The sequence below is a fragment of the Buteo buteo genome, chromosome 1 (assembly GCF_964188355.1).
Source record: "Buteo buteo chromosome 1, bButBut1.hap1.1, whole genome shotgun sequence".
Lineage (NCBI taxonomy): Eukaryota > Metazoa > Chordata > Aves > Accipitriformes > Accipitridae > Buteo > Buteo buteo.
Genome location: NC_134171.1, coordinates 49,616,627 through 49,642,240, shown reverse-complemented (window position 1 = coordinate 49,642,240; position 25,614 = coordinate 49,616,627). Strand labels below are relative to the sequence as shown.

Below are 25,614 nucleotides of genomic sequence, written 5' to 3'. Positions count from 1 at the left end.
GCAGTATTTTTTGAAAATGTCAAAACAAAAAATAACACACCAAACCAAATATGTGATTTATCCATGTCTGAGTACAGAGGAAAGCAGACCTTCACCTTCTGGTTAACCAATAGGAATATTTCAAATAAGAAACCTTACAAGCCAATTTCAAAGTTCAAGAGAGAAAGACAACAGCCTTATAAAGATCAGTGATCCCACTATATTTCATGTTAAATCAAGAACCACCACAACAATGAAACTATTCTAACCCTCTGTGCTCTTCAGACTGTGCAGGAAACAAGTGGATTGGCCTTTATTACATTTAAGATGTAGAAAACTCAAAGATGACTGGCTACTTCAAATAAAAGCTTACAACATTAATATAATCATTATCAAGTAACAGACATTTTTTGCCCCATTTCTCTACTCAAGCCTCACCCTCGACCTACAGGCTTACAGTAAGGCAAAAAATTTACTATAAATATTACCTTCTGCAATACTCTGTCTGAAGTCCTTATTCACTGCCAAATGCATTTTCATTACCCCTTTGGAAGTCACGGTCCAGATCTTTCTGCACAGCCTCACCCATGGCTACAGTTAATACAATCTGTATGAGTGAGTCTATTTTTAATTTAGATACAAGTTCATCACAACATACAATTATGTCCTCTTCCCTTAACTTTCTGGTGAAAATCTGGGGCTTCTTAATCAGAGAAGCTGGCTACATTGAACAGCAGAAAATATAAACAGATGTTGATCTAACAGGATGAAAAAAGCACCTTGCCTGTTCACTTTTTTTCATATGAGATCATCGATCTGGTAATCCTAGAAGGGAAACTGTGTCCTCCAGCTAAAAAAAAGTGAAGGTAATCCAAAGCTATCAGAGAAAGTGAGCGTTTTGCAAACTGTACTTTCTAGAGAATACTTCACATTTCCTTAACAAAGACTAAGTGAACTTCAACTCTAAAAGTAAAACAGATAAAACCACTAAGGCCAACCTAACTCAAGGTAAACAGAAGTTACATCCTTCCATCAACCTCCTCCTAACAAAAAGGAGATGGCAAAAAAATCCACATACATATAGATGCAGTGCAAAATTTTTCCACAAAAATATGTAGTATGTCAGTTCTTGAACTGGGTTGAGTAGTAAGGAACAACCTATAAGGACACTCCATATTTATGATGGCTGTATACTGCATTTCTTAATACATCTTATAGTACTTTCATCCATTCAAAAATCAGAGACTGATATAAAAAGAACTGAAGAAATAGTTAAATCTTTTCTAAACTATCAAATATATTTGTATTTATCAATTTATCTACAGGACAGAAAACAAAAAGACAATTAGCTTCTCCTTACCTTTTTATGCCATACCATCTACTTTCTACACAGAAAAATCGATGTATTATCATGTGTTAGCTTAACCTAGACAACACCAGTAACAATAGCAGTACAGATGCTTCAGTACAAGCTTTAAGTGTGTGCCAGAATGCAAAACTGAAGCACTCTCCATCATAAAAGACACTAGCTAAAAACACACTAGCACAGGCATATTAACTCCCGCTACAGCCACATCTTGAATTTTGCTGAGCTAGAGTAACCCAGTGTTAACGCTCACCACAGGGAAGTTCACCTGAGGCTGCTGCAGTTCGATGAGCACTGGCAGCAGAACCACCTACACTAGCTTCAAAAACGTACTTCATTCCTCTCTCAGATGTTTCCATCCCCATGTCATCCCTGGCCTTGTGTTGGCACAAGAATCTGTGCAGACTGCACAGATATTTTGCATGTTCTCTAGATAATTAGTTTTAACCTGCCATAGTTCCAAAATCTAGTTCACTGCACAAATGCTCCAGAACTTCTAGAAGTCAAGAGTCAGAAGCTGATCAGAAGAATTTGTTTCAGCAGCACTGCCTACTTTAAAGTACTAAAAAACTATAGCCTAACACTCGTTTTGATCTTAGCAGCAACATTGCTTATGCCAGGTTACACAGCATTTGATCTCTCGTTTTAAACCCCTCTCCCTCCCATACGGAGGGAAATACAGAGGTATAATTGTTCATTTAGTTGGACAGGGAAGAATAGGAAAATTGATTTGGATGAAAAATAACCCAGGAAAAAAAGAAGGCCACACTTCATAAGATGCCCAATCTAGATCACTGTGCTATGCTACACATGACTTCATCAACGTAATAGAGAGGTGGACAGTGAGGTGGAGGGTAGAAGAGAACAGGAGTGACAAAGGGGGCCAGGGGAGGCTGGGGGTATTGCTGGTTAAGCCAGCAGGTTTATCACAGCAACTCAAGCACAACCAAATCCATGGATGTTGTACGACATACTGATGAAATTGTTTGTTGCTCTGTTCCTCATTTCCTTGTCTATAAAACAGGACTAATGCTTACTACGCTTAGGGCACTCCAGTAAGGTAAAGAAGTTAAAGACTAAGTTATTTACTTACTATATTAGTAATGAAGAGATAGAAAAGGAGGGATACAATTTTTCTTGAAGACATGAAGAAAAAACAGTTAACAGGAGAAATAAGTAGTTTTCTTTCCTTTTCCTGTAACCAAAGTATAGAAGAAATAAACGTTAAGGGTTTTGACATGATGGTGCCAGCTTGCCAGAGAGAAAGAAGTGCTCAAAACTGAGAGCAGAGTCACAGCAATAAATGTTCTGAACCCTGCTCAGAGGGAGCTCAAGCTGGATGCACTCTAATGTGCTGCTCAAAGCACTCCAGCCCTTTAATCGTCCACAGCTGCCATTGCATTTGAGCAGCAAGTGGACCCACAGCATTACAGGGGGAGAAGAACTGACTTAGAACTAGCACCCTAGCTATATAGGATAATTAGCCATCAATGTAACATGCTAAACAAACTTTCATTATGTATTACCACAACAAGATTTTACTTCTAAATGATGACTAGTTCTTGTGTTTTAAGGCTCATTATTTTCTTGGGTGTTAACATGCTTTAATTAATATCAAGATGTGAAAGACCAATTAAGTAGGGAGGTCACAGTGAGGTCACCTGTGCACATACTGGGAGCCAAGTTTTACATACACACATCTCTCTGCAACCACTTAGCAGTAAGCAGCTAGTGCAGATGAAGCAAGCTATACAAAGTCATGTAAGGTTTAATAAGTTAGAATTAGTAACTGGAAGCAGAAACATCTGTACAAGGATCTTGCAAAATTCACATCTGATTACATGCCTTTTAGCAGTTTTTTTTTATAATTAGGAGAAAATATTCAATTTCTCCACAGTTCTGAACATCTTTGGTCCCAGAATATCCAATCTACAAACCATCTTTAGAATACATAAGATTTAATGTTTTTCAAACTTCAGGAAGTACTTTCTCCCTAAAGCAACACCAAGATGAACTGATTAGTGTACAAGTATATGCAAGAACCCTAAATGACAAGCACTTCACATTGGAGGTTGATGAGCAGAAAAACTAGCAAGAGATACCTGAACAACTGAGACCCTAAAGAACAAGCAGTTTATCATTCCTGTTAAGGATCATGACATTCTTTGCTCCAGACTTCAGACCCAGGTTTGAACATACTTCAGAAAAACATTTTCCTTGACCTACAACATACAGAAAAGTTAACATGCTCAGCAAAACCTTGACAATCATATCTGAGCTAATTAACAGGACATCTACAGGCACCATTAATAAAAACACTGAAGACTGAAAACTATACTATAATATTACATTACTATTATCATAATTTACTAACTAAAGAATAGTACAAGTGAAGCTTTTACCAACGTAATTCTAAGGTGTTTACCTGCAACACAATGTTTTTCTTAAAGATTTTTCACCTAATGGTGTTTTTATAACATCTGACAAGCAACACATGGGTGAATGTGATATACTTAGTACAATGCATCCCAAGCAACCCATTCCCAGCTCAGTTTCCTAAGGGTCATATTGAAGAATGTAAAACGTACAGAATAGCACAGGATCTTATTAGACCAGCTGGTTTGTTTTGTTGTTTGTTTTATTTTTCATTGTTTGGGTGTTGGTATTTTTTCTCTTTCATTTAGTTGGGAGTGGGAGAGAGGGAAACAATGACACCAAGACCTTTTAGAACATAAAAAGAGTATTGTTGTTCATTTTGTGTAGCCGTCATTCAAATATAAACCTCACTTTATTTCATTTATTGTAGCACTGTAAATAGAGTGCTCGAGGACACAGTCAAGATGAAGTCTCAGTTTGCTCGTGGTTTTTTTTGTCTGCTGTAACATAAGTAAATCAACTTCAATTAAATCAAATGCTTTAGTTAATTAATCAGTGTAACTAATTTATCATTTGCCATTTACACCTAAGAATTCATACCCCAGAAAATTCCACCCCCTCCCTTTTCGTTAGCTGGTATAACAAGGCATCCAACCCTTCTTCCCTCTCCTGTCCCTCACTGCACAAGCCTGGTCTTACTCTCATTCTTCTACCCCATCACAGCTGCAATACCATTATGATTTGCTGTATCCACTTCTCAGGATGCCTAGTACATCCTGCATCTCACACGTTCCACAAAACAAAAAATTTAAGTAATTCTAAAACTCTTAGGCACTAAGCTTTCAAACGGGCATAAAAGAAAACATATACAATCTGAGCACAAATATTGAATTTCTCAGGGACTAAGATTTAAATCAACAAGACACAAGGAAGAGTTCTCCCACATTGTTTCTTGGAGCTTTTAAATCGATGTATCTGGGAGCTTTGTAATTGATGTATCTGGGAGCTTTGTAATTGATGCATCTTCAGTGTTTCAGTGTTACATAAACATTATACTTCTAGACTTCACCAGCTAGGAATGACTTTATTGAAACACACATGTAATATTCATTTGCAATTCTAGGTTATATTTACTCAGTCAATCACCTTTCCCATGAAGGTGTGCCACTGTCCCTCCCAGTATTGTATTCTAACTCCTGGATATGTCGCCTGCATCCATGGCCCTGGTTCACTGCAGTCCAGCTCCCAGACTCTTAACAACCTGACTTTGAGTATTCCCGCTTACAATGGTCAGCCTGGCTTTTATCACAATGCTCTTCAGAACTACCATACAGTTTGCCACTCCCGAATGCAATGTGGACGTTTCAGAGCAGATACCTCCAGCTATGTTACATACTCATCTCAGAACAGTCTTTGAATATTAGTCCCCCTAGCTAAGTAGCAGTATCGTTGGAGCATGTCAGATAAAGTATCCCTAAAGAATTTCAGTTTATGTCATCTTTAGGATATCAAAATCATTTTCTTAGCTTTCTGCAAATAGTTTCTGTTCCTATCCACTAGTTTTTCTACTCAGTATTTTAATGCAATGTATGCAATGTAAATAAGTCTTCATGGAACATGTCAATCAGTCACATATTGAACCCATTAGCCAAAATATTGTGTCACTGAGGAGCAGAAAACATTGTATAATCACATCTAGGTATGAACAATGCCTGTAACTCTATTTCAAACCCTCCCTCTCACAGTTTTCAATTGCTAGATTTTAGTTTTATACTAGCATTTCATACAAGTTTAAAAGTTCACCCAAATTTAAGGAAGCATTTCCCTTAAATTTTTCCCAAAAGAATAATTTTCTACTAGAGTTTATATTCAGCTAAATACTTCATCATCCTCCAACAGCTGGCAAATCAGCATATACTTCAAAACTTCAGTTAAAGAGACAACTGCAAGTATGTTAGTAAATATTTGTATATTTTGTGCAACTGAAGCTGAATTATAAACTGGCTTTCTCACCTAAACTAAATTGGTGCCTGTTTACCTTAAAAATGCCTGACTGTAAATTGTGGCAGTTAAGAAACTGCTTCATAAGCAGTTCAGTCCACAATGCAGAGATGTTCTGTAATACCATTAGCTGTCTCACTTAAGACCACCCCAGCAGTCTCAGGATGAGCTTAATCCATGAACCACCCTACAAAAGGTGTCCTTTTGCCATCCCTGCAAGCAGATGGCAGCGGCCACTGTCAAGACAGCTAGGTTGTTTTGTCTCAGGGCAATCATGGCTGCTCTTCAGCTTTATCTCACTGGAGGCAAGTCATCCTCCTAAAGGCCATTCAAGGAAAAGACGACAAACAGCAGCACTCTCTTTTCAGATATTAAAGAATGAAGGGCTGGCTATCATACTAAATCACTAGCCGCAATGTTCTCTTACAAAAAGAACACGTTTGTTCTTTTGCATGATGTTCAGCTCTGGAACAAAGTGGAGTAATATGCATGAAAAGCTGACCTGGAAACGTAGTGGTATACCAAAGGAAAAAAAGGAAAAAAGTACATGAAGTTACTCATTTGTGTTGTTTGAAGTGTTAAGTTAAGGAACAGAATTCTAAATTAAATTTGCAATTGGTATCCAATTAATTTGCTAGAAAACACCCAAGATCTTTCTGTGGATAATTGTCTAGTTGAAGTACAGTTTCATTTAATTATTCTAAATGCATCTAGCTCCAGATTTGAGCAATAGGAAACATTACACAAAAAGATAAAAAGATTTTTAAAATGGAGTTCCAAAGAGGGGTAAAAAAAAAACCCACCCCAAAACCACCACCAACACTGATTAATCAAGAGTTACTATAACTCCTTAAAGTAATAATCAACAAAAAAGTATTATTTTTTGAATGACTGTCCCAGCAGATCCCATTAAAAAAAAAAATTACTACTTTTTCCACTAAGAATACTTGGGCAGGGGGGGTGGGGGGTGTACATGTGTGTTAAATTCTTAAAAGAAAGCTACTTTTCAAGTTAAACCAGAGAACAACTGGTAACTTACTGGGCAACTTCACCTTTGCACCTTTTAAACAAACATGTCAAATCATGAAAAACTGATTTTTATGAAATATCTTTTGGAAATAATTAGTGCATTATTTTAAGTTACCTTCATTTTACTGCAAAGTATTTTTGGTAACAAAGTTTACAATGCACACAATTCACATACCAAATAACACAAGCATGCAAAAGGTCCAAACAAGGATCAGACTTGATGGATAGATGAAAGCACAGAGGCTGCAAGAAGGGGACGGTATTCCTAAAGTGAGTGTGACCCTTGGCCAAACCCACCAAGAACAGCTCCCTTTAAAAAACTCATTCATTAACTACCAAAGGCTAATGATTCAGCTGTCTTCCAGGAAGGCAGCTAAGAGTTTTTGCAAGTCTAGTAACTGCTGGCTGGCAGTTGAAGGAAAGGATGTGAGGTGCCTGTGCTCCCTTCCACAACTTAGATCTCCTGTGGGACTAAAATTCAAAAGTTTTAGAGTTCAGCTTGCTTTGTATTAGGTAGCACAGACCAAGTAAGAATCCTGCATAGATCCTAAAATTATGAAAGACTAGTTTTAACAGCAGACAGAACAATGAACAAAGAATATTTCACCATAATTTTACCCTACCCTTGGCTTTACTGAAGACAAACTTGTCTCCATATATCAAAAATCCCAAATAAGTTTACCTTTGAAAGCTACAACTCCTGGGAAGACAAACATCTTCCTATACTAATTCATACCAGACAAAGCAGCTTATACTGTACCAGTGCTCTAATTTATATGCTAGCTACAGGAGGTCCAATGTATTCATTTTCATGTCTTAAAATGAATAGACTAGAAATATTTTCAGGTAATTTCATACGTTATGGGCCTTTTACTGTCACAGAAAAGTAACAAAGAGACTTTAACTCTGCATAACTGACAACCTATCCTGCAGAGAGTCTCTCTGGCAGAGTCTTCTTGGAGGCACGTAGTCATGCATGGGACAAAGGCTACAGACACAAGCTGCAACAACAGAAATGACAACTATTTCTTCTGAAAAAGTTTCACATCACAGGCAGTTAAATATTGAAGCAGGCTGTCTGGAGAAGCTGTGGAATATCTGTCCTTGGAGATATTAAAAACTTATCCTGAATAGCAACCCTGAGCAACTTCATCTAAGCTGGTCCTGCTTTGAGTGGGGGTCTGAAATAGATGACCTCCAAAGTCCCTCCTAATCTAAATTGCCTTATGACTCCATGAAACTGAAAGGAGGAGCAGAGGTGGGGGGAGAGGTCAACTGTACCACATTGTAAAACAATACATTAACACATACACCAGTATACAGACTGATGTTTGATTTTTGCCTGTAAAAAATCAGGAAAGGGTTGTAGAAACCCTTTTAAATTTTTTTTCTTTTAGATAGTCTACTATGTCTCCCCAGTGTTCTTCTGTTCCATCTCCCTATAGTAAAAATTGAGGCTTTTTTTTTAATGTCAATAGTCAAGAACATCTAATTAACAAAAATTCCATTCTCAAATTTCTTATTAAAAAAAGTCATCACTTGCTTTTACAACAGAAGACTGATAGACCTTTTTAATATCTTATCAAATGAACTGTACTGGTTTCAATATTTTAATGATTTACAGCTGACTACCAAAATAGGGAGAAGGCATAAAAGTTCTTAAAAAAAAAAAAAAGGTATAAACAGTATTTGTCTGATGTAATGGAGGTGAAGGCAGGCAACCATACAGAGATGAGGCCAGTGCGATCTAACAGGTAAGAACAGAGGTTATCAAGGTGTGAAGCACCCATCAGTAACAATGCTCAAGCCACTTCAAAGTTTTACATCCTCCAGAGTATGGAGTAGGTACATACTCAGAACCAGGATGCTTCTCCTGCAGCTGTGCACATGCACTGAAGCACATCCTAGCACTCCACCCAAAGCAAAGAGAGAAGAAAATGCAGGGCATTTCTGATATATTTATTTGGCGCTCCAGTACACTGATAGGAGTCATTAGAAGCTGAACCTTTGACTATCTATTGGATTAGTCCTCCAGCACTGAAACTTTGGCCCCTACTACTGACTATAGAGCCAGATTTTCATTCTGCCCACAGAAAGAAAAAAATATCAGACTAGTTTAGACTTAAGGCATCTCAGGAGGTCTCCAATCCAACCTTCTATTCAAATGATGGTTCAATACTGAATTCAGACCAAGTTGCTCAGGGTTTTGTCCAGTCAGGTCTTGAAAACCTCCAAGGACACGGTGGAGGGTTTGCACTTTACAGTCTGAGTATGTTGATGTGTATAGATGCTTAGCAATTAAGGATGTAAGAAAAAGGGAATACTGTAAGCAGAACTGAAAAGGAATTCAATAAATGTAACTGCCCGTGCAATTAGAAATGCAAGAGAAAGTCTAATGAGTAAATGATTTTCAAAAATCCCATACAATTTTTAACAATATGAAGTGTAATATATTCACATTGTGTGCGCGTGTGTGTAAATACACATACACACAGAGGCTTTATATATGCACAAACAGCAGCACAGAAAAGATTTCAAAATTACATGGATTGGCATAGACCCAAGAACAGTTGGTGCTAATGGTCATGGTATCTCCTCCACTGCCTCCTGGAAGCATTGCCCAAACACTTTTGAAATGGCTTGTTGTACAAGAATAAAATTCAGCATGCAGCAATAGTCTGAGTTGATACAGCAAGAGCAAGACTGCATTTGTAAAGGCCTGATAAAGATGCTGCTGCAATCATGATGCTAGATGATGAGAGCTGGGATGAGAGGTTTAACTATGTGGATAGAATACGAATCTCACAGATTTTCTGCAGGAAGAATCAGGGTGATGGCATGTGCAAAACAACAGTAACCGTTTCCTTCTTTGTGGCAACACACAGTTTTTCAAACCTGTATTACAACAACGTGAAGTGACGTTGAATGAGGAAGCACAGCTATGTTTCTGGCAGTCTTTCTGTCCAGTGGGCTGCTACAGATACACAGTCAGTTCCTTATTACTGATCCTACCAGTCAGGCATAAAATTACCCCTTCCCACCTCTGTAAAAACGCGGCGGGGTGGTGTTTCTCAGAATACCACTTGGTCTGGCATTGCCGTGCCAGCAAAGAGAAGCAGAGGAAGACCTGCCACTGGGAGGAGCTGCAGTCACGCTCGATTTTAAATCCTAGCCCTTCACTCTGGAGACTGCAAACCTGACGAGTTAGTACCATTCCCGCACACCAGGTTCTGCCACCCAGACAGAAGCTGCCTGCTTCAGCACACAGAACACTGACTGAACAAGCACAGAGAACTAATTCTGCATTTTGTAAAACAGAAGTCAGACTTTTGGACATTAATCAGTTGTGTTCTCCCCTAGGTCAGTCCAAAGTTTTGTCTGAAGCTATACTGTCTGAAGCAAGCACAGAGAAAGGAGTAACCCAAGTACAAAAAAGGTACTAGCTTCCCTGAATCCGCAAGTGTGATAAACCAAACAGTTTCTCCATAATGCCACTTTCAACAAAAGATGAAGTACTGCAAATAAAAAAAGAAATTAAAAAAATCCCCTCCTATCGATGTTTATTCCTTTGATCACAACTTCACAAATCAGACAAAAGAAACACTTCAGTCTTCACCATGCTATCTACAAACGGGAAACAACAATGACTGAAAGGCTGGAATGGCAGCTTACAACAAAAGGCTGAAGAAACCGGAGTTGTTCAGTTTGAAGCAGTGCTTCTCCACCTTTTTTTGCCGCTGAGCCAAGCACAGTACAGCAGAAGTCTTGAGGTTCAGCATGGCTCCTTCCATGGGGCACCCCCAGGCCACGGCCACCCTTCCCTCTGTGGCTGCCACCCCCTCAGCCTCCAGCGCAGGAGTGCTCCCAAGCCCTACAGCATTGATATGGCCAGGCCTTAGACACGCACGGCTCTCTCGTGGTCGCACAGTCCCTCCTTGGCAAGACTCAAGTTATAAAGCACGAACTTCTGAGCACTGGCAATGCACCACAGCTGACACACAAGCCCCCTCAGAGCATTATATGGCCCAGCAGAGCCAGAAAGTGATTTTAGATTTTAATGATTTTAGATGAAGCTGTCTCACTGCTGGACGCCCACACCCACCACTGCTGACGATGCTACAGCGCCACATGGATTTGTTAACCTCTGGCTTGGACGACATGAGCAAGGATAGGAAAATAGCACTCTTTAAAAGCAAAAAGCATGTGTGTATGGAGGAAAGAAACTAAAAACTGTTTATCCTATCTACAGCAAATATAGAGGGGGGGAAAAAATGGAACTGAGCTGCAGGAAAGGTGACACTGAGAAGAAGGGGGCAAAGCCGTAGAGTAAGTCTATAGATCACAAAGTGGCAGAAGAAACTGGCTAGGGAAAATAATGGACTTTCCTTCACAGAAGACTTCAAAAAAGAGATCAAAACATTCCTGACAGACACTGGTCTAGATACAATAGATTTTTGTCTTGAGGAAGAAGGGTCTCAATGATCTCCCAAGTCCCTTTTGGCCCTATTTTCTCTTCATGACCACATGTGACAAGATAACAGGAGGTCAATACAATTTCTAATAACATTTTACACAGGACTGACTGTCACAAAACGATCAACATTTTGGTAAATCCATGAGAGGCCTTAGCAGTGCAGCTGGCAGTGCTCTCTAGTGGAGATAAAGGAGGAAACGCTTCAGGGTTCAAAGCCATGATGACTTCCAGAAACAGTAAATAAAATCATTTTTGCTGTATTTCAAAGATCTAATTTAAATAATCACAATTCATTGTAAACATCAATACTGGTATTCAAAGCTGAAGAGGTAAAATCAGAGTGAACACCTTCAAAACATAGGTTTCCTAAATATCTACAAAAGATAAAGCTTTTTTTTTTTTCTTCATAAGCTCAGTACATTGCTTCTTATTGACTTAGTTCACCATAGGCATACGATAGAACAAGGAAGAGACTGGGGAACATCATTATGCAATATTTAAAGTGTGCTTTACTATCCATATCCAAAAGCAATAGATACTACAGGTAACTACTGCAAAACTTTAAAGTAGATGGATGATAAACTAGAACATAGATGAAGTGGAGCCCCTCTAGTGTCCTCCTCCATTACTAACATTACAGTTGATGCTGCTTCAGAAAGATCACATCATACAAACACAGCACAGTACTTAACTCTAAACAGAACAACAATAACTTGCAACCATAGGCAGGGGTTTTTTTATTGCAAAATTTGATATCAGGAGTTAAAGAAGCTAAAAGTCTTGCTAAGAGCTCTGTCAAACACACGCATTTTTCAGTGCAACACTTTGGTGACAAAACAAAAAGAGTATCCTTATCACACTGACATGCGGATAAGTCACTGACGTGACTCCCCTTGACTCAACAATGCCATGGGTGTAACATCTCAGTTGCATACTTTTGAGATCTTCTGACGCCCACACTCCAAAATCTTAATGTTATGCTAAAATTATTTTCTCAACAGTACAGTTACACATCCAAGATAACAGGAAGAGAATGAACTGTTTCAGGTTGTCTGTTAAGATGACCTAGGAGATTCTGGATCATCTGAATCTGGAGATTCAGAGCTAAATCTTTGAGTTTTTAGTGTTGCCTCTTCCTTTTTATTTGGAAGGAGGAAATGAGACTGGTGAATAACTCCTGTGGGCTGACAAATTTTGGATCAAAGTGGATGCTAATTATCAGAGCTGGTAACAGAGAACAGAATGGGAATGTTGAGATGATATTTTCTGATTTCATATACAGCAGTAGAAATTCTAAATCCCAATTAGGTTCTCAGTTATATCTGTGCAGCCTTAAAACCTTCACATCAAAACTTAAAGGGCATTTTCAATGCAATCTAAACTTATTCTTTACAGTTACATAGGTCTAGTTCTACTGAACAGAACTGAACAAAAGTCTGTAACTGCTGGATAAGGAGGAAATTATTTCAGCAATTTAGCAGTAACATGAAGAAAACAAATGCGTGCCATAGCATACAGACAAAGCTACAGGGAGAATAATTTCAAGTTTACAAAGGTGCCGAAATTTAAGCTATGGTCACTGAGAAAGATTAAGAGTTATTTGTGCATTTTGATCACCAACTGTCCAAACAGACAATCATAAAGAGATAAGGCATTTCATTGAGCTTGTCCTGTTTGAAAGATGGAGATGATTTAACAGATGTATGAATGCCAGTGTGTGCTTACAGATATTGATGTGATTAGGACGACTTTGGTGGAAACATTAAGCAACAAAACAGCCTACATATTAATCCATGTATGTTCTCAGTTTTCTATAAGAAAGTCTCAAGAGCCTCCCTGAGGTCCCTGCTTTTTATCAGTTAACTGAGGGAAAAGGAAGAAGCAATTGTACACAACCTCAAACTAAGACGTACAAAACATTAATAGGCCATTAACAGAGCATTTAACATTGATCTTTTGGTCCCGTCAAGGGCTTATTCTCCTAGCATCTGTCTGAAACTACCACCAATGATGCCCTGGCTGTAGAGGATTTTTATTTTTCTTTCCATTTTTATAAGCATTGGAATAACCAATTTTTCAGGATGCAAAAGTTCCCATGAGTAATCCACGATAACCTCAAACATTTCCAACCCAGACAATCTAGCTACTCGCACAACAATTCTATTTTGCAATTGGAAGAGAGTTTAAACAGAAATGGCAAGGCATTTTTTCAATGACGCTTTCAGAGACTGAGGTTCACCTCTCCTGGTAGGGGTAATGAAGGTAATGTAACATTATCTCCTCTCAGACTAAAGAAAAACTACTGCATAGGCAAAAACTTATTACTGACCATGTACACCAGTCTTTTAATGGCTTGCGTGCCATTAAATTAGGTATGTAAAGTTAGAGAAGCTTATTCTGTTAGTGTTCTAAGGCAGTACTCTCCATACCTATTTTTGCACCATGATTTACAAAGAAAAAACCTCACAGAGCAACACATATGTAGATACCTGTGGAAAGGCAGCTAAATTTACAGTAATGGGAATCTGCAGTGTCAAAAGAGATAGCATGCCAAGTTTTCTACTGAAACAGCTGAAGAGCCTAGCAATCAGTCTCTGATATTAAGAAGGGTTTGCAATTTTATTTCCTGTTTGGTTTAGTTTGCATAAGATTAAAGAAAGGTGTGTCAAAGCAACTCTTAACAGTCCTTGGGGTCTTTCAAATTCTTTGAACAGTCAATCTAATTTTAGCACCAGGTATGGAAAACTAGCAATACTGTTTACTTACCTTGTACCAGCAGACAGAATAAATTTTGCTTTCTAGCAAGCAGAACATCACTGAAGTGGATAAATATCAAGAAATTCCCCAGCATGGTCTTGTATAAGGGTCTGTGCCAAAGGCATATAACATTTTTCTATGATAATATGGATGTGTAGCTAATTGTGAGAGACACAAATAGAGCAAGTACTATGGTCTACAGCACCATACCTGTCATTCTACCGTATGCCCAGAATCCAATAGACCCCTTTGAAGCAGTTGGTCAATTCATCTATATATATACATATAATATATATGATTTCTCACACGTGTAAGCTCCACTGATCCAGGCCTTTGTTATTTTAAGAGTGAATTACCACAAGGTACTGGACAGGCAGACAATTCTTGGGACAACTTTGAAACTACTCTTGAGGAGAACATGTCTCAGGTTCTCAGTAACGTGGTGCATACAGCCACCCAGCTTTTTGTGCAATACTCTAGTAAATTGAGATGTTCATAGAACAGCTAAATCTGTGTCTGCATCCAGATTCATATGCAGAATTGTTAAATTACCCTGCAAGATCTTTCAGTTCTGTGGCCAAAATATTTTTATGATAATAATATTTAAACAGGAAAATAAATACTGCATTTATTATATGTATCTTCTTATTTTAACTGGATAAAACTCATTTTTTTATAATCCATGCCAACAATTTCCAATAGTTTGAGGTATCATATTATCAGTATAATACTAAATTCCAACCTCACAAAAAAAAAAAAAAGAGAAAGAAACTATTACTCTAAGTGTTAGCAAAGCCAGCAAGTCTAAACTAAGAGAAGACAAAAGACTCTCCAGAAGATATCAGGCACCTTTCAAAATAAGAAGTTTATCAGTAACCTTATCCATTTCCCACAACTGAGACATTATTATCATTTCCAGCTTGGCTATCAACTCAAGTTTGGCCCATGACATAAAATTCTATCTAACTAATAAGAAAGAATAATGGAAGCACTTACTAGAGAAGGACGGGCTGTTTGCTTTATACTTCCCATTTGTTTGCTAACAAAACATTCTGTCCAACTTTATAAAATAGCAGCACTCAGAATGAACAAACAGAAAAGAATTAAAACTTAAATGAGACACAGTACTCTCTCCCAGTAACCACCAGTTCAATAGCAAAGCACAAAAAGGTAAGAGTAAAAATGAAACTGACTTTAAATTGACCAATCTTGTTAAAAAAAGAAGACCATCTGCCAAAAGAATTCTACTTTAATCTAATCTGAGGAGTATTTCCTTCCAAAAATCTGGGTGTCCTTTATCCAAATTCCCAAAATCGAAACAAAGGAAAAAAGTCAATCCTTTCTAATGGCATACTGCATGCTAAACCCTCCTGCTGGCTGCTATTTAAATTAGCATGTTAAATTAGCATGACAGTATTCAAAGACCTGCAAAACCTACACTTAGAATAAACAATATATAAGCCAGCTGACAGGCACCAGGAGCAGATCCAGGTGCTCCAGACACCGATGTCCACCAAGACGTGGGTTCCTGCAGCTCTGCTTCTGCTTGTGTTCAGGTACTGTAGTTTTACCCACACAAAAGCAGAAGGATCCCATTCCTTCATGCAGTGCTAACAGGAGCATCTGTAACATACTATTTTTAGAAGCAACTAGTCCACTGCCAGCTGAGAGAAGAATGAAGAGCTGCAGGCCAGAACACCAGATCTGCCTGCTAGCTACTCCTGTATCTGACACAGAGGGATGTGTCAACATCCCCCTGCCCTTCACTACTACCGAGAAGATGGACTCAAACTGAGACAAGCTTGCTAGAGCCATTTTTTGCCTCTCCTCACCTTGCTTCAAGATCTCCTGGACACTCACAGCAGTTTTTGCCTGTGCTGTTTCCAGTCCCAGGCAGGCAATGCTTTGTGGATTACACTCTGGTGATGTCTGCAGGCTCCTCTTTGCAGCCCACAGGCTCGAGCATTTTGTAGACAGCTCAAGGCTTTGATTGTATCACATAATGGTAGGTGCCAAAACCAAAATTTAGGCCTATAATTCATATGTCTTCACTTAATCCTGTTCAAAAATTCTTTCCAATTAATTTGACTCACAGGATGATAGGTGTGTATGTGAGCACCAAATGATTTCTAGGCTTTTGTATCTACTCCTAAGAGTGCAGTACCATTATTCGTATCTAAACTGTACACTGGAAATTAGAGTGAAGCACTAGTTCATTAAATGACGATTCTAGCATGAGAAATTTTCAAGCATTAAAAACCAGCATGTCTTCCTGGACATTTTGTGAAATTCATTTCAGACATGGGAAATGAGCAACATTTTCAAATAAAGTTTGAACAGTCTATCTTACAGACAGTGATTTACACGATCCATATAGGGCATTTAACAGATCTTAGAAGTCAACCCATATTCAAAAGAAGAACAGTAAGTACTAACATCTTTTCTCAGAAGTCTGAGCATTTTGATAAAGTTTTTTCAGAATTCTTTGCAAACTGCATTAAAAATTATAGGCAACGCCTTCACATCAGGAGAGGGGGAAAGGAATGACAATTATTGTACCTGACATTTAAAGTCAAAAACTCCACAGAGCTCACTTTCCAGAGATCACGTCACATAACTATACCTTTCAAACTCTATTAAAAACAACTAATGTTTTTTGAAGATCCTGTATTCGGTTTCTATGAAACACCAAACTCAAAGAAAGATAAATCAAGGTTTTCGCTTCCTTTAAGGGCAAAGAAAAAAAGTATGCAATTCTAGCAATAAGGTATCAGCATGAAAACTTGTAGCAACGCCTGTCAGCCCACCCTTGGAGGAACCAAACTGTCACTGAACTTGCAGTAAATACTCATCAGTGTCAATAAATATTGATGCATTCCTTCTTTCAATTTTGTCTTTAAAGTTTTAAAAATTCACATGCAGAATCTGCCAGCCCTCCTTGAGCTACAGGTACAAGCCATTCATATGCATTCTTTGCAGTCAGGAACGCCTTTAATTCAAGCATTTTACTACACGTAAGTGACATGGGAGCTTCAACATGAGACATACCTATACAAAGTTTATTTTCAGAATAATCTTGAGGTCATATATTTGTGCTTATTTGCTACTAGAGGTGTGCTAGATATATACCACAGTGGAGCTGTACACTGAACTGACATAGTTCTTACCAAAGCTGTAGGGTCAGCATTCATTTAATGTCATATGATATTTGATGCAGGCCAATTGTATGGATTTAAGTAGTGGCCCAGTTATCCCTGCATTTGTGACAGCTGAAATAACAGGAAGAACAACTTGGGCTTGGGGAGTTGATTGTTTGGTTTGTTGGTGTGGTCTTTTTCCTTGCAGAGTAGGAGAAAGTATATAGTCACACCTTAAAATTTTACTGTGAAACTTTAGTGTGTGTGCCTCACACATCGAGAAAGGCAAACACAGAGCCATTCAAGAGCTTTATCTTATTTTTAGCATAACTATTGCCCACAGTGCACTATAGACACATTCTTTTTCTTCTCTCCGCATTCAATCCCTCAAATAAATCCCCTTTATTGGATTATGGATTAATGCAGCAACTATAGCAGTAAGCTGTTTCCATGAGAGTGAAAAAACATAAGATGTGGACCATTAAGCACAGCAACTTATCATTTGGAGTTCGTGGGCCTGTCTTGGATATTGCATGCATTACAGGAAAACAATATTTATGTTTCATTAAATGTGTTTTGAACAATACCAACAGGACAGAAATTTAGCACCTGCTAAAACAGTTCCACAAACACTGAATTAATATAAACCTCTGTTTTCATTAAAAAATCTCACGTCCAATAAAACTAATAGCAACTCATTTTAAGTCACTGCTCCTATTAAACAATGAATAGTTATACACACGTTAAAGACCACATTACCTTAAGAATATTACAGAAATTACAGACTGCCATTTGAATGCAGAATGGTGAACTACTGGTGCTGCTTCTTTTCCACAAAGAAAACTTTATTATTCTACTACCATCACAGACTGTGATACCCTGAAACAAATACAAATACTCAGAATACCATTTACCCAAAGATCTTTGAACATTTTACAGATGTATCTAAGTACTGTCATTTTATAGAGGACAAGGCACAAAAAGGAATATTGTGCTCTTAAATAAGAGAATCTCAGAGAAAGTCAGTGGCAGAAGCTAGGGATATAAACCCCAGTTCTTCCAACTGTCATGCCACTGCTCTGTCTACATCTCCAAGCCCAAAAGACTGATGAAAAAGGCAGCTACCCGAGTTAAAAATAACTTCCAATTAGCAAGGCAGTAATAAAGACAGAAGTCCTATGGAAACCAAATGAGCCAGAGTCTTACTCAAGGCAGAACTAGACTCCAAGCTGAGAAATGGAACGTTGTAAGGCCAGGTTAACATTCTGCTCAAATCAAGTGAAATTGAGTTTTCTAAGACAACAATTTTGGTCTGGAGAACAGTGTTAGGAGCACTGATACTATAAAGCAAAAGTTCTCTTCTATTAGTCAAACTGATATAGCTGAAGAGACCAAGTACAGAAGACGTCCAGATTTCAAAGAGACAGAGAACAACCTTCAGAACAACTTCAAGTTGAGAGTATGAGCTCTGATTTCATTTGAGCTATGTTAATTAATATGACGTAGCTGAAAACCTGTGGAACAGAGAAAGATTTTTTCAAGGAAGATGGGAAAAGTTAAAATGCCTTTGTCATTCAAGGAGGGCAAAACAGACAATTACTATTTACCTGTGACATACCAAAGATTCAAAGGAGTGGGAAAGTTTATGCCATTCCACAGAACTCCCCTTTTGAGGCCATGATAGGCTGCATACTCCCATACTTATAGACCCAGATTTGTCTTCTGAAGGTTCCTTTAGGCCCACCTTGGTTAAAACTCTGACTAATCAGTTTCTCTTGATACCTTGTTTGCCTAAAAGAATAGATCGGTTAGGTCTTCTCATTTGTAGATGTGAGTTCATTTGGGTGCTTAGCAGTTGTTTGCTTTCCCTCCCTTTACTCCAATAAGAACATTTGGTGAACCATATTGAGCACACTACATTCTGGTGTGTGAATATGTAAGACCCACAGATTTTGTTTATTTTAGTGGGGAGAAGAGCAAATATTTACCATAGGATGGTGAAGATTCATTGGCAAGCTTTGCATTTCTTGCTCTACAGAGCCTGGTACTTATTTGATGCAAATTCACCTACGAAAAATTTGGCTCTGATCATGAACTTGATGGTAGGGGATTATTAGATAGCTAGGGAAGAAGGTCAGAGAGAAAATTCTTCTACATACATTTTCCACTGTAGCTGGTAACGTTTAACCGTTTTCTGTATAGATTGCAAGGCACAATGCTATACCACTACAGGGACTTTTCTTCATGTACTGCAGCAAGTTTTTGCATGATACTCAAAGATTTTACCATTTCTCTAGAGGAATAGTGTTCTGAGGTATATATTTTGAAAGATTAGTATCAAATGCACTCTTCTTGCAGATGCAGTGATATCTAAAGGATAAACAGTACACGTTTTATTGTATATTGCAGGTGGTCACTGGTTTTAAACCAGATACTAGTTCTGTCTTCTTCAATACATGCAGTTTGTACACTGCCATTTGTTATTGAGATGGATGTTTAGGAATTTTTTACTGATGAAGAAATGTATAATGAAAAAGCTAACTGCAGCAGAGGTCTGGACAGCTGGAATTCTGCAATTTGCTTTATTTCTTTATCTTTACTTAAACTATCTTTCCAAGGAAAACTGCACCAGAATTACCAGTTTTCTTTGACATGTACAGCTGGCATCAGTTCCCATCACATACTCAAGTTACCGTTGGTGCATAGTCGTTATATCAACACAACCTCAAAAACAGTTCCCCAACAGCAGGCTGTTAAAACACAAATTTCCATATAGTAGGATAAAGGGTTAAAAAGTATTATTCAAAGCTACACAATCTCTTCCATTCCATTACTTATAATGATACTTTGGACATTGAGAATTTACAAACATGAATCATGTTTAGCCAACTGTTGCCTCTGAACTAAATTTCCATGTTGACTACTTTTACATTATTTTTATGGTAACCATTATAATGTCAAAAATGTCTCAGATACTTTAATTGATTCTAAGCAATTCTGAGGGCATAAGTTACCTTTTAATTTTGTACATTGGGGAGCTGAGGTACAGACTCAGCGACAAGCACAGAGTTGCTGAGGAACATTTGTGAATATCTGGCAGAAGTGGGTGCTAACACAACCTCTGAAAGAGGTGGCTCCTTCAAAAATCAGGGCTGACTCAAGTAATTTTTTAGGCTCACAAAGGAAAACCAAGTATTTTGAAGACATATAAAGCTAGTGAAACAGCATTAAAATGCAAAGCAAAGGTGGGAAGGCAGAACTGGACAATCAAGGGGGGGGACAGGAAAAAAACTGCAGCCAGAAGGAGATAGGGAGCTAGCACCAAGACAAGAACACACTGGAGAGCAAAACAAACCTCCTAGCACATGCTGAAAGCTCACAGAGAGAAAGATGAAAAACAGGGAAGGCAGTAACCAGAAGAGGTAGGAAAGAGGGCACTGAAGAACTCCAACCCATCTCCTCATGGGAAGGGGAAATGAAAAAATGTGCTTTGCTGCTCTAAGTTTCCTCCATGCAAAGCCATGCAAATTTTACATTAATGACATTTTTTATGCTATGATTCAGAAGAAAACTAAAGAAAGTCAAAAGGTACTTCCTCTAAATAGCGCTGCTAACCAGAGCATGATGGCAAGTCAGCTCCTCTCTGAACAGGATCAGCAATGCACAGTTTGAACAAATTCTCAGTGCGCTGCTTCTCCTCAATACACAAGCTCACCCCATCTCATTCCTGACTTCAAAAACAAGTTTATAGGGAACAAGCGTCTCAAAAATGAAATCTAGATAAATTTATGCAAGGACAGCTTGACCGCTTGTTATAGTTTTCCCCATGAAATTGTCTCAAGGAAAACTTGCTTTCCAGAGGAATTAGGAACACACAGGGCATGAATCCACTCCATGAGAAAAACAGTAGTTCCAACACTTTATTGCAATACAAATAGAGACACCACTATGAACTACGCCCAAGACATCATAACCCCAAGTATACAATCCCTACAACAAAACTGAAAGTATAACTAAAGTGTAAAATATATTTCAGCAGCTGCTCCCACCAAATGACAAGTGCTCCAGTGCAAACCTGCAAACCAGAAACCAGCAAACTACAGAACATCTGAGCTGCACTGTACTCCCCCACCCTAAAAAAAAAAGAGAAAAAAAAAAAAGGCATTTGCAGAGAACAGTAAATTGTTCTTGTACAGTGCTTTCATTAAAAAGAAAGTTCCTAATCCTGTTAATCATGATTATAACTTCACGTGTTATGTAATGTAAATACATTTGGCAAATCTATCTGAATCCCCAGCTTCAATTGCAACATTATTATTCTAGTTACAGGAAGATGCTCATCTTTTACTAGTAAAATGACAACTTTTTAAAGCAATCTGGTAACTCCAAGAATGAGCTGGGGGACTGCAATGTCATCCCACCTGATTTAGCATCCTTTCATTATACAGACATCAACTTTGAGAAATTATTAGTATTATTAACAAAAGTCTAAAGCATCTAACAAATTCCCTCTTTGTCTTAACCATACACCCAGAAAAAAATACTATTTGCTCATTTAAACAAATTCTTAGGAAGTAATTCAAGAAATAAAATATGGTCACTTAATTCAATCAAAGGCTATGATTAAGTCATGTGTGTTAATCACTTAATAAAACAAACCAGACCATCAATAATAGAAAAGAATTTTTTTGAAGACTAACACACTTTCCATTCAGAATTGAGTACCTACTTGATATGCTTCCTTACAGCTACAATGCAAATACCATCTTACTTTACACACAAGTTCCACGAAAAACAGCCTTCAGAAAGTCAGTCTCACCTTTTCTTGTTTCAGGTGGTTCACTATACTGAGCCACCTAGCAAGAAAAGCAACAGGAGAGGTACACAGTCTCTTGATTTTTAAGTTGCTGAACTCAAGGCAGAGAACTGCATTGCTCTTTTCCCCGCACACTTTCCTTCTCCACAAAAAACTTTTTATTGTGCTTTAACAGAAGGTCAATGGCTATCTCTTCTCTACTCTAGCACAATGGTGAATTGAAACAAGAACCCATAGCTGTTTGGACCGACAAAGCAACCAGTATGTCTAAGCCAATAAAGCGATTTGTTCATTAAAGCTACTAATAAAGCAACCTTTTGTTAGTCTATGAAACATCAGAAACCTCATAGAATGCATTTAACTATGCTTTCTTAAAATCACCAACTCAAAAGTTCTAAAATCTGTTAACTTCTCCACTTCCTTAAACTGATAACAAAAAACCTTAGCATTGACTTTTTAAAAGACAGTAAGTGAAGTGCAAACTTTCATGCCTATTCATCAACAGAAAAGTTTGGGGTTCTTGGTGAAGGTATCCCCCTTCCAAAAGCTCAAATTTATCATATTAATGACTTAAGCGAAACTTCCTGTGCAACACTGACAACCTATAATAAAGACAGCACCATAATTCTGTACAACAACAACAAAGTCACTCAATGGATGCACTCAGTTTGGACCCAAAGATTTGTTTGGACTTGACAAACAAAAGAAATGAGAAGAGCTGTAGTGAGCAAAGATCAAAAATGCTGTTAAGTACTTATGTCCATTGCTTTCAATTAAACTGAAGTAGACAAAGTTTGAACTTAATTCCCCTGTGCTCAGTGTTGTTGTATGTGGTTTTTTGTAACTATTCTTGATAACCAGCTTTAACATGACTATGGCCACAAACTTCCTCCAAGAACAATCAGTGTTTTTGCCCTAAGAACTTTAGCTGTACAGTATCAGCAATCCTTGAAAGAATTAAAATGAAGTCTCCTCCCTTACTCACAATTTCTAAACTTGCTGCGTTAACAAGTCAGCTCCATTGTTCTGTGATTAGAGACTGGGGGGGAAGGCATCTTTCCATCCAGTCACCATCAGCTAGGCAAAAAAGCCAGGCAGATATAGTTCCTCTTACCACTGTATTTAGAAACTGTGAAAGACGTTTTTACCAGCAGTAACATACAAGTATTGTAGCTGCATAACACTTAACAGAGACAAAGCAAAACAAGATCTGAGGAGAAAAAAGCATATATATGCACTCTATTACTCATATTTAACAGTGCAATACCCCTTGTCCTAGTGGCAAGCCACTGTAGAAGCAGTCTGAAATAATTCTTCTGCTACCATTTCTCATCTCCTTTTTGTTAAGCATAGTGCTAATTACTGGGGGTTTTTTATATACAGAACTACCCCAGCAAAAATAAGTAAGTTTCATATTTATTACTGCAATTTCCCAGGGACAAGATTCCTATTTGTTACACTGGGTGTAGCATTTGAATTCTCAGCAAAAGTTATTGTAACAGAAGGACAGTAAAATATATGTCCCCACTCAAGAGATATTTACAATTAGCCAGGGTTCCGTCCTTTGCTATTCAGAAAAAATAATCTGTATTTATAAAATAAACAAGTCTGCTATCTAGGACAGTGATAGCATCCCTCCCCCTACGCTGTCACTCTCACTATCAAGCCATGAGATTATATCCTCCTTCTGGAATTAAGTGCTTATTCTAACAATAACACTTCAATAGCATGTGAAACTTTTCAATTAAACAGTTGTCTTTCAGTGCCTTATCAGGCTGCTTGACAACTGATAGCTGAAACAAGGGTCATACAACAAGTTTTGCAGTCTTCCTACCTACTGCCAAACAAAATAGTTAGTCAATGAGTAGTCAACTACCCATCACATTTCATAGCAAAAACGGACAGGTAATTTTACTTAATTGTAAAGTTTCAACCATCTTCTAAGGTTTTCACTTAAAGCTTTTCTTGGACTTTGGAGGTTTTTTTGCCTACTATTGCACCACTGAAGTGTGCTAGCAAAGAAAACAGCAGTACAATAACCATTGCAAAGACACTGATTCTTAAGAGAGAGTTACACAACGGTTTCCCTATATCCTCCTTGAGAGCAAATAAACATGACTTCTAAATAGCGATTAAAAATAAATTTAAACATAATGCTTTCCTAATTAAGTTCTGAATTCACATTTTGCTAATTCTCTCTGCCCATACCTGACCAAATCTTTCAACAATTTTACAGTCAAATGTTCATTTAGGCTTAAGAAGATTCATACAAGAATGCAACCTCCATAACACAATATGCTGCCTGATAGTTGTGATTGAGTGCTCTTTTCAGTTCGCTTAACTTGCAAAATTAATCCTCTGCTTCAGTTCAATTCTACTCCTCTCACAGTACAAAGTCAATGGAATTTATGTTTCTAAATGACTTAAGCGTGCTTGAAAAATCCTGCTCTACAGAGATTAACTTCTTGCTCTTCCAAATAAGTAAATACAAGCTTGGACTACTAAAAAGTTCCTGGTACTTTTTAGATCATGTTATCAATGAAAAACTGACAATCAGTTTTGTTCTGAGGCAACAAAAGTATATCACTAAGAAGTCTAACAAATTTACATTTGTAGCTACTGATGCAGCAAACATTTATGTAGATCCTTAGCTTTCTACAGGTATTCTTATACCAGCTTTAAGTGTATACTCCAATGACTGCAGGACCAGACCTGGATTACATTTATCTATCTTCACCTGTACTCTACAAGAACTGATACGATAGCCGATCATACTAGTGGCAACAGAAAATTAACCGCTGAGTTAAAATGCATCACATATAGTATATTCAGAATTGCCTTTGTGATAGCCATCAGTCTGACCAAAAAAAAAAAATAAATCTATTATTATTTAAAATCAGCTTTTAAAGAAACACTTTAAGTTACAAGCCATTAACACCTTAATAAGACCTCAAGATGTAGCTTGCAGAATCTATTTCTTCCACATTTATCTTCTACAAATCACCCAGTTAAAGGCTTTAGAGGTTTACAGAAAACCAATAAGCACTAAATTTACTTTTCTTCACAAAAGTACTCATATATATGATGATAATTAAAAAATGGAAGTTGACAATGCACTATCAACATAGCAGATGAAAAGACAACTTCAATTACAAGAGCTGAATTTTTGTTTGCTTTGCCTGGTTGCAACAGTTGTAGTATTAACATAGGAAACTTGCTATTTATCATTTCAGAAAGATCATACTGTTTCTTTATTATTATTTTTTTATGATCCATATCATCATGACACTGAAACTTAACAGTTGCTAAGCTGATGTTTTAACGATGTTAAAAGATGGCCACAGGAACAGCTATACAGGAATTGCCATTTCCTGGAGACACAGATGAGACACCCTTTAGTATCCATCATTTCCACAGGGTCAAGCAATTCTTCAGTAAACATCCCCCCTATAGCCTAAACTTCAGTTGCTATTCCTAGGGTTGACTTCAATCCTGAAGCACTAATAAGCACTGGTACCCAAACAGCACCTCTCCTTTTAAGAAAAAAAAAAAAAAAAAAAATCAAGCAGTTAATGAAGAAATATCCGTCTTCTTACAGATGTGCACCGTTTCAGCAAAAATTGCTTAAGTATAGAAGAACTGGCACCTGAAAAATGGTGTCTTTCGGACCAAAGAGCCC

General features: G+C 37.8%; 1 protein-coding gene across 5 annotated transcripts in view; it reads right to left on the bottom strand.

The window, feature by feature from the left end:
* The window catches only part of FBXW7 (F-box and WD repeat domain containing 7), a 195,342-nt gene that overhangs the window by 156,347 nt on the left and 13,381 nt on the right, over positions 1-25,614 (bottom strand). For 2 of the 5 annotated variants that reach the window (XM_075029903.1, XM_075029911.1), the window contains exon 1: positions 3,448-3,562. The exons of 1 other annotated variant lie outside the window; for it this stretch is intronic. In XM_075029903.1, coding sequence (XP_074886004.1) covers positions 3,448-3,486 — 39 coding nt within the window. In that variant the 5' untranslated portion in view covers positions 3,487-3,562. Of the gene's footprint in view, positions 1-3,447; positions 3,563-25,614 lie in introns of those variants that run through there. 2 more of the 5 variants (XR_012650680.1, XM_075029856.1) reach the window with 2 other exon arrangements.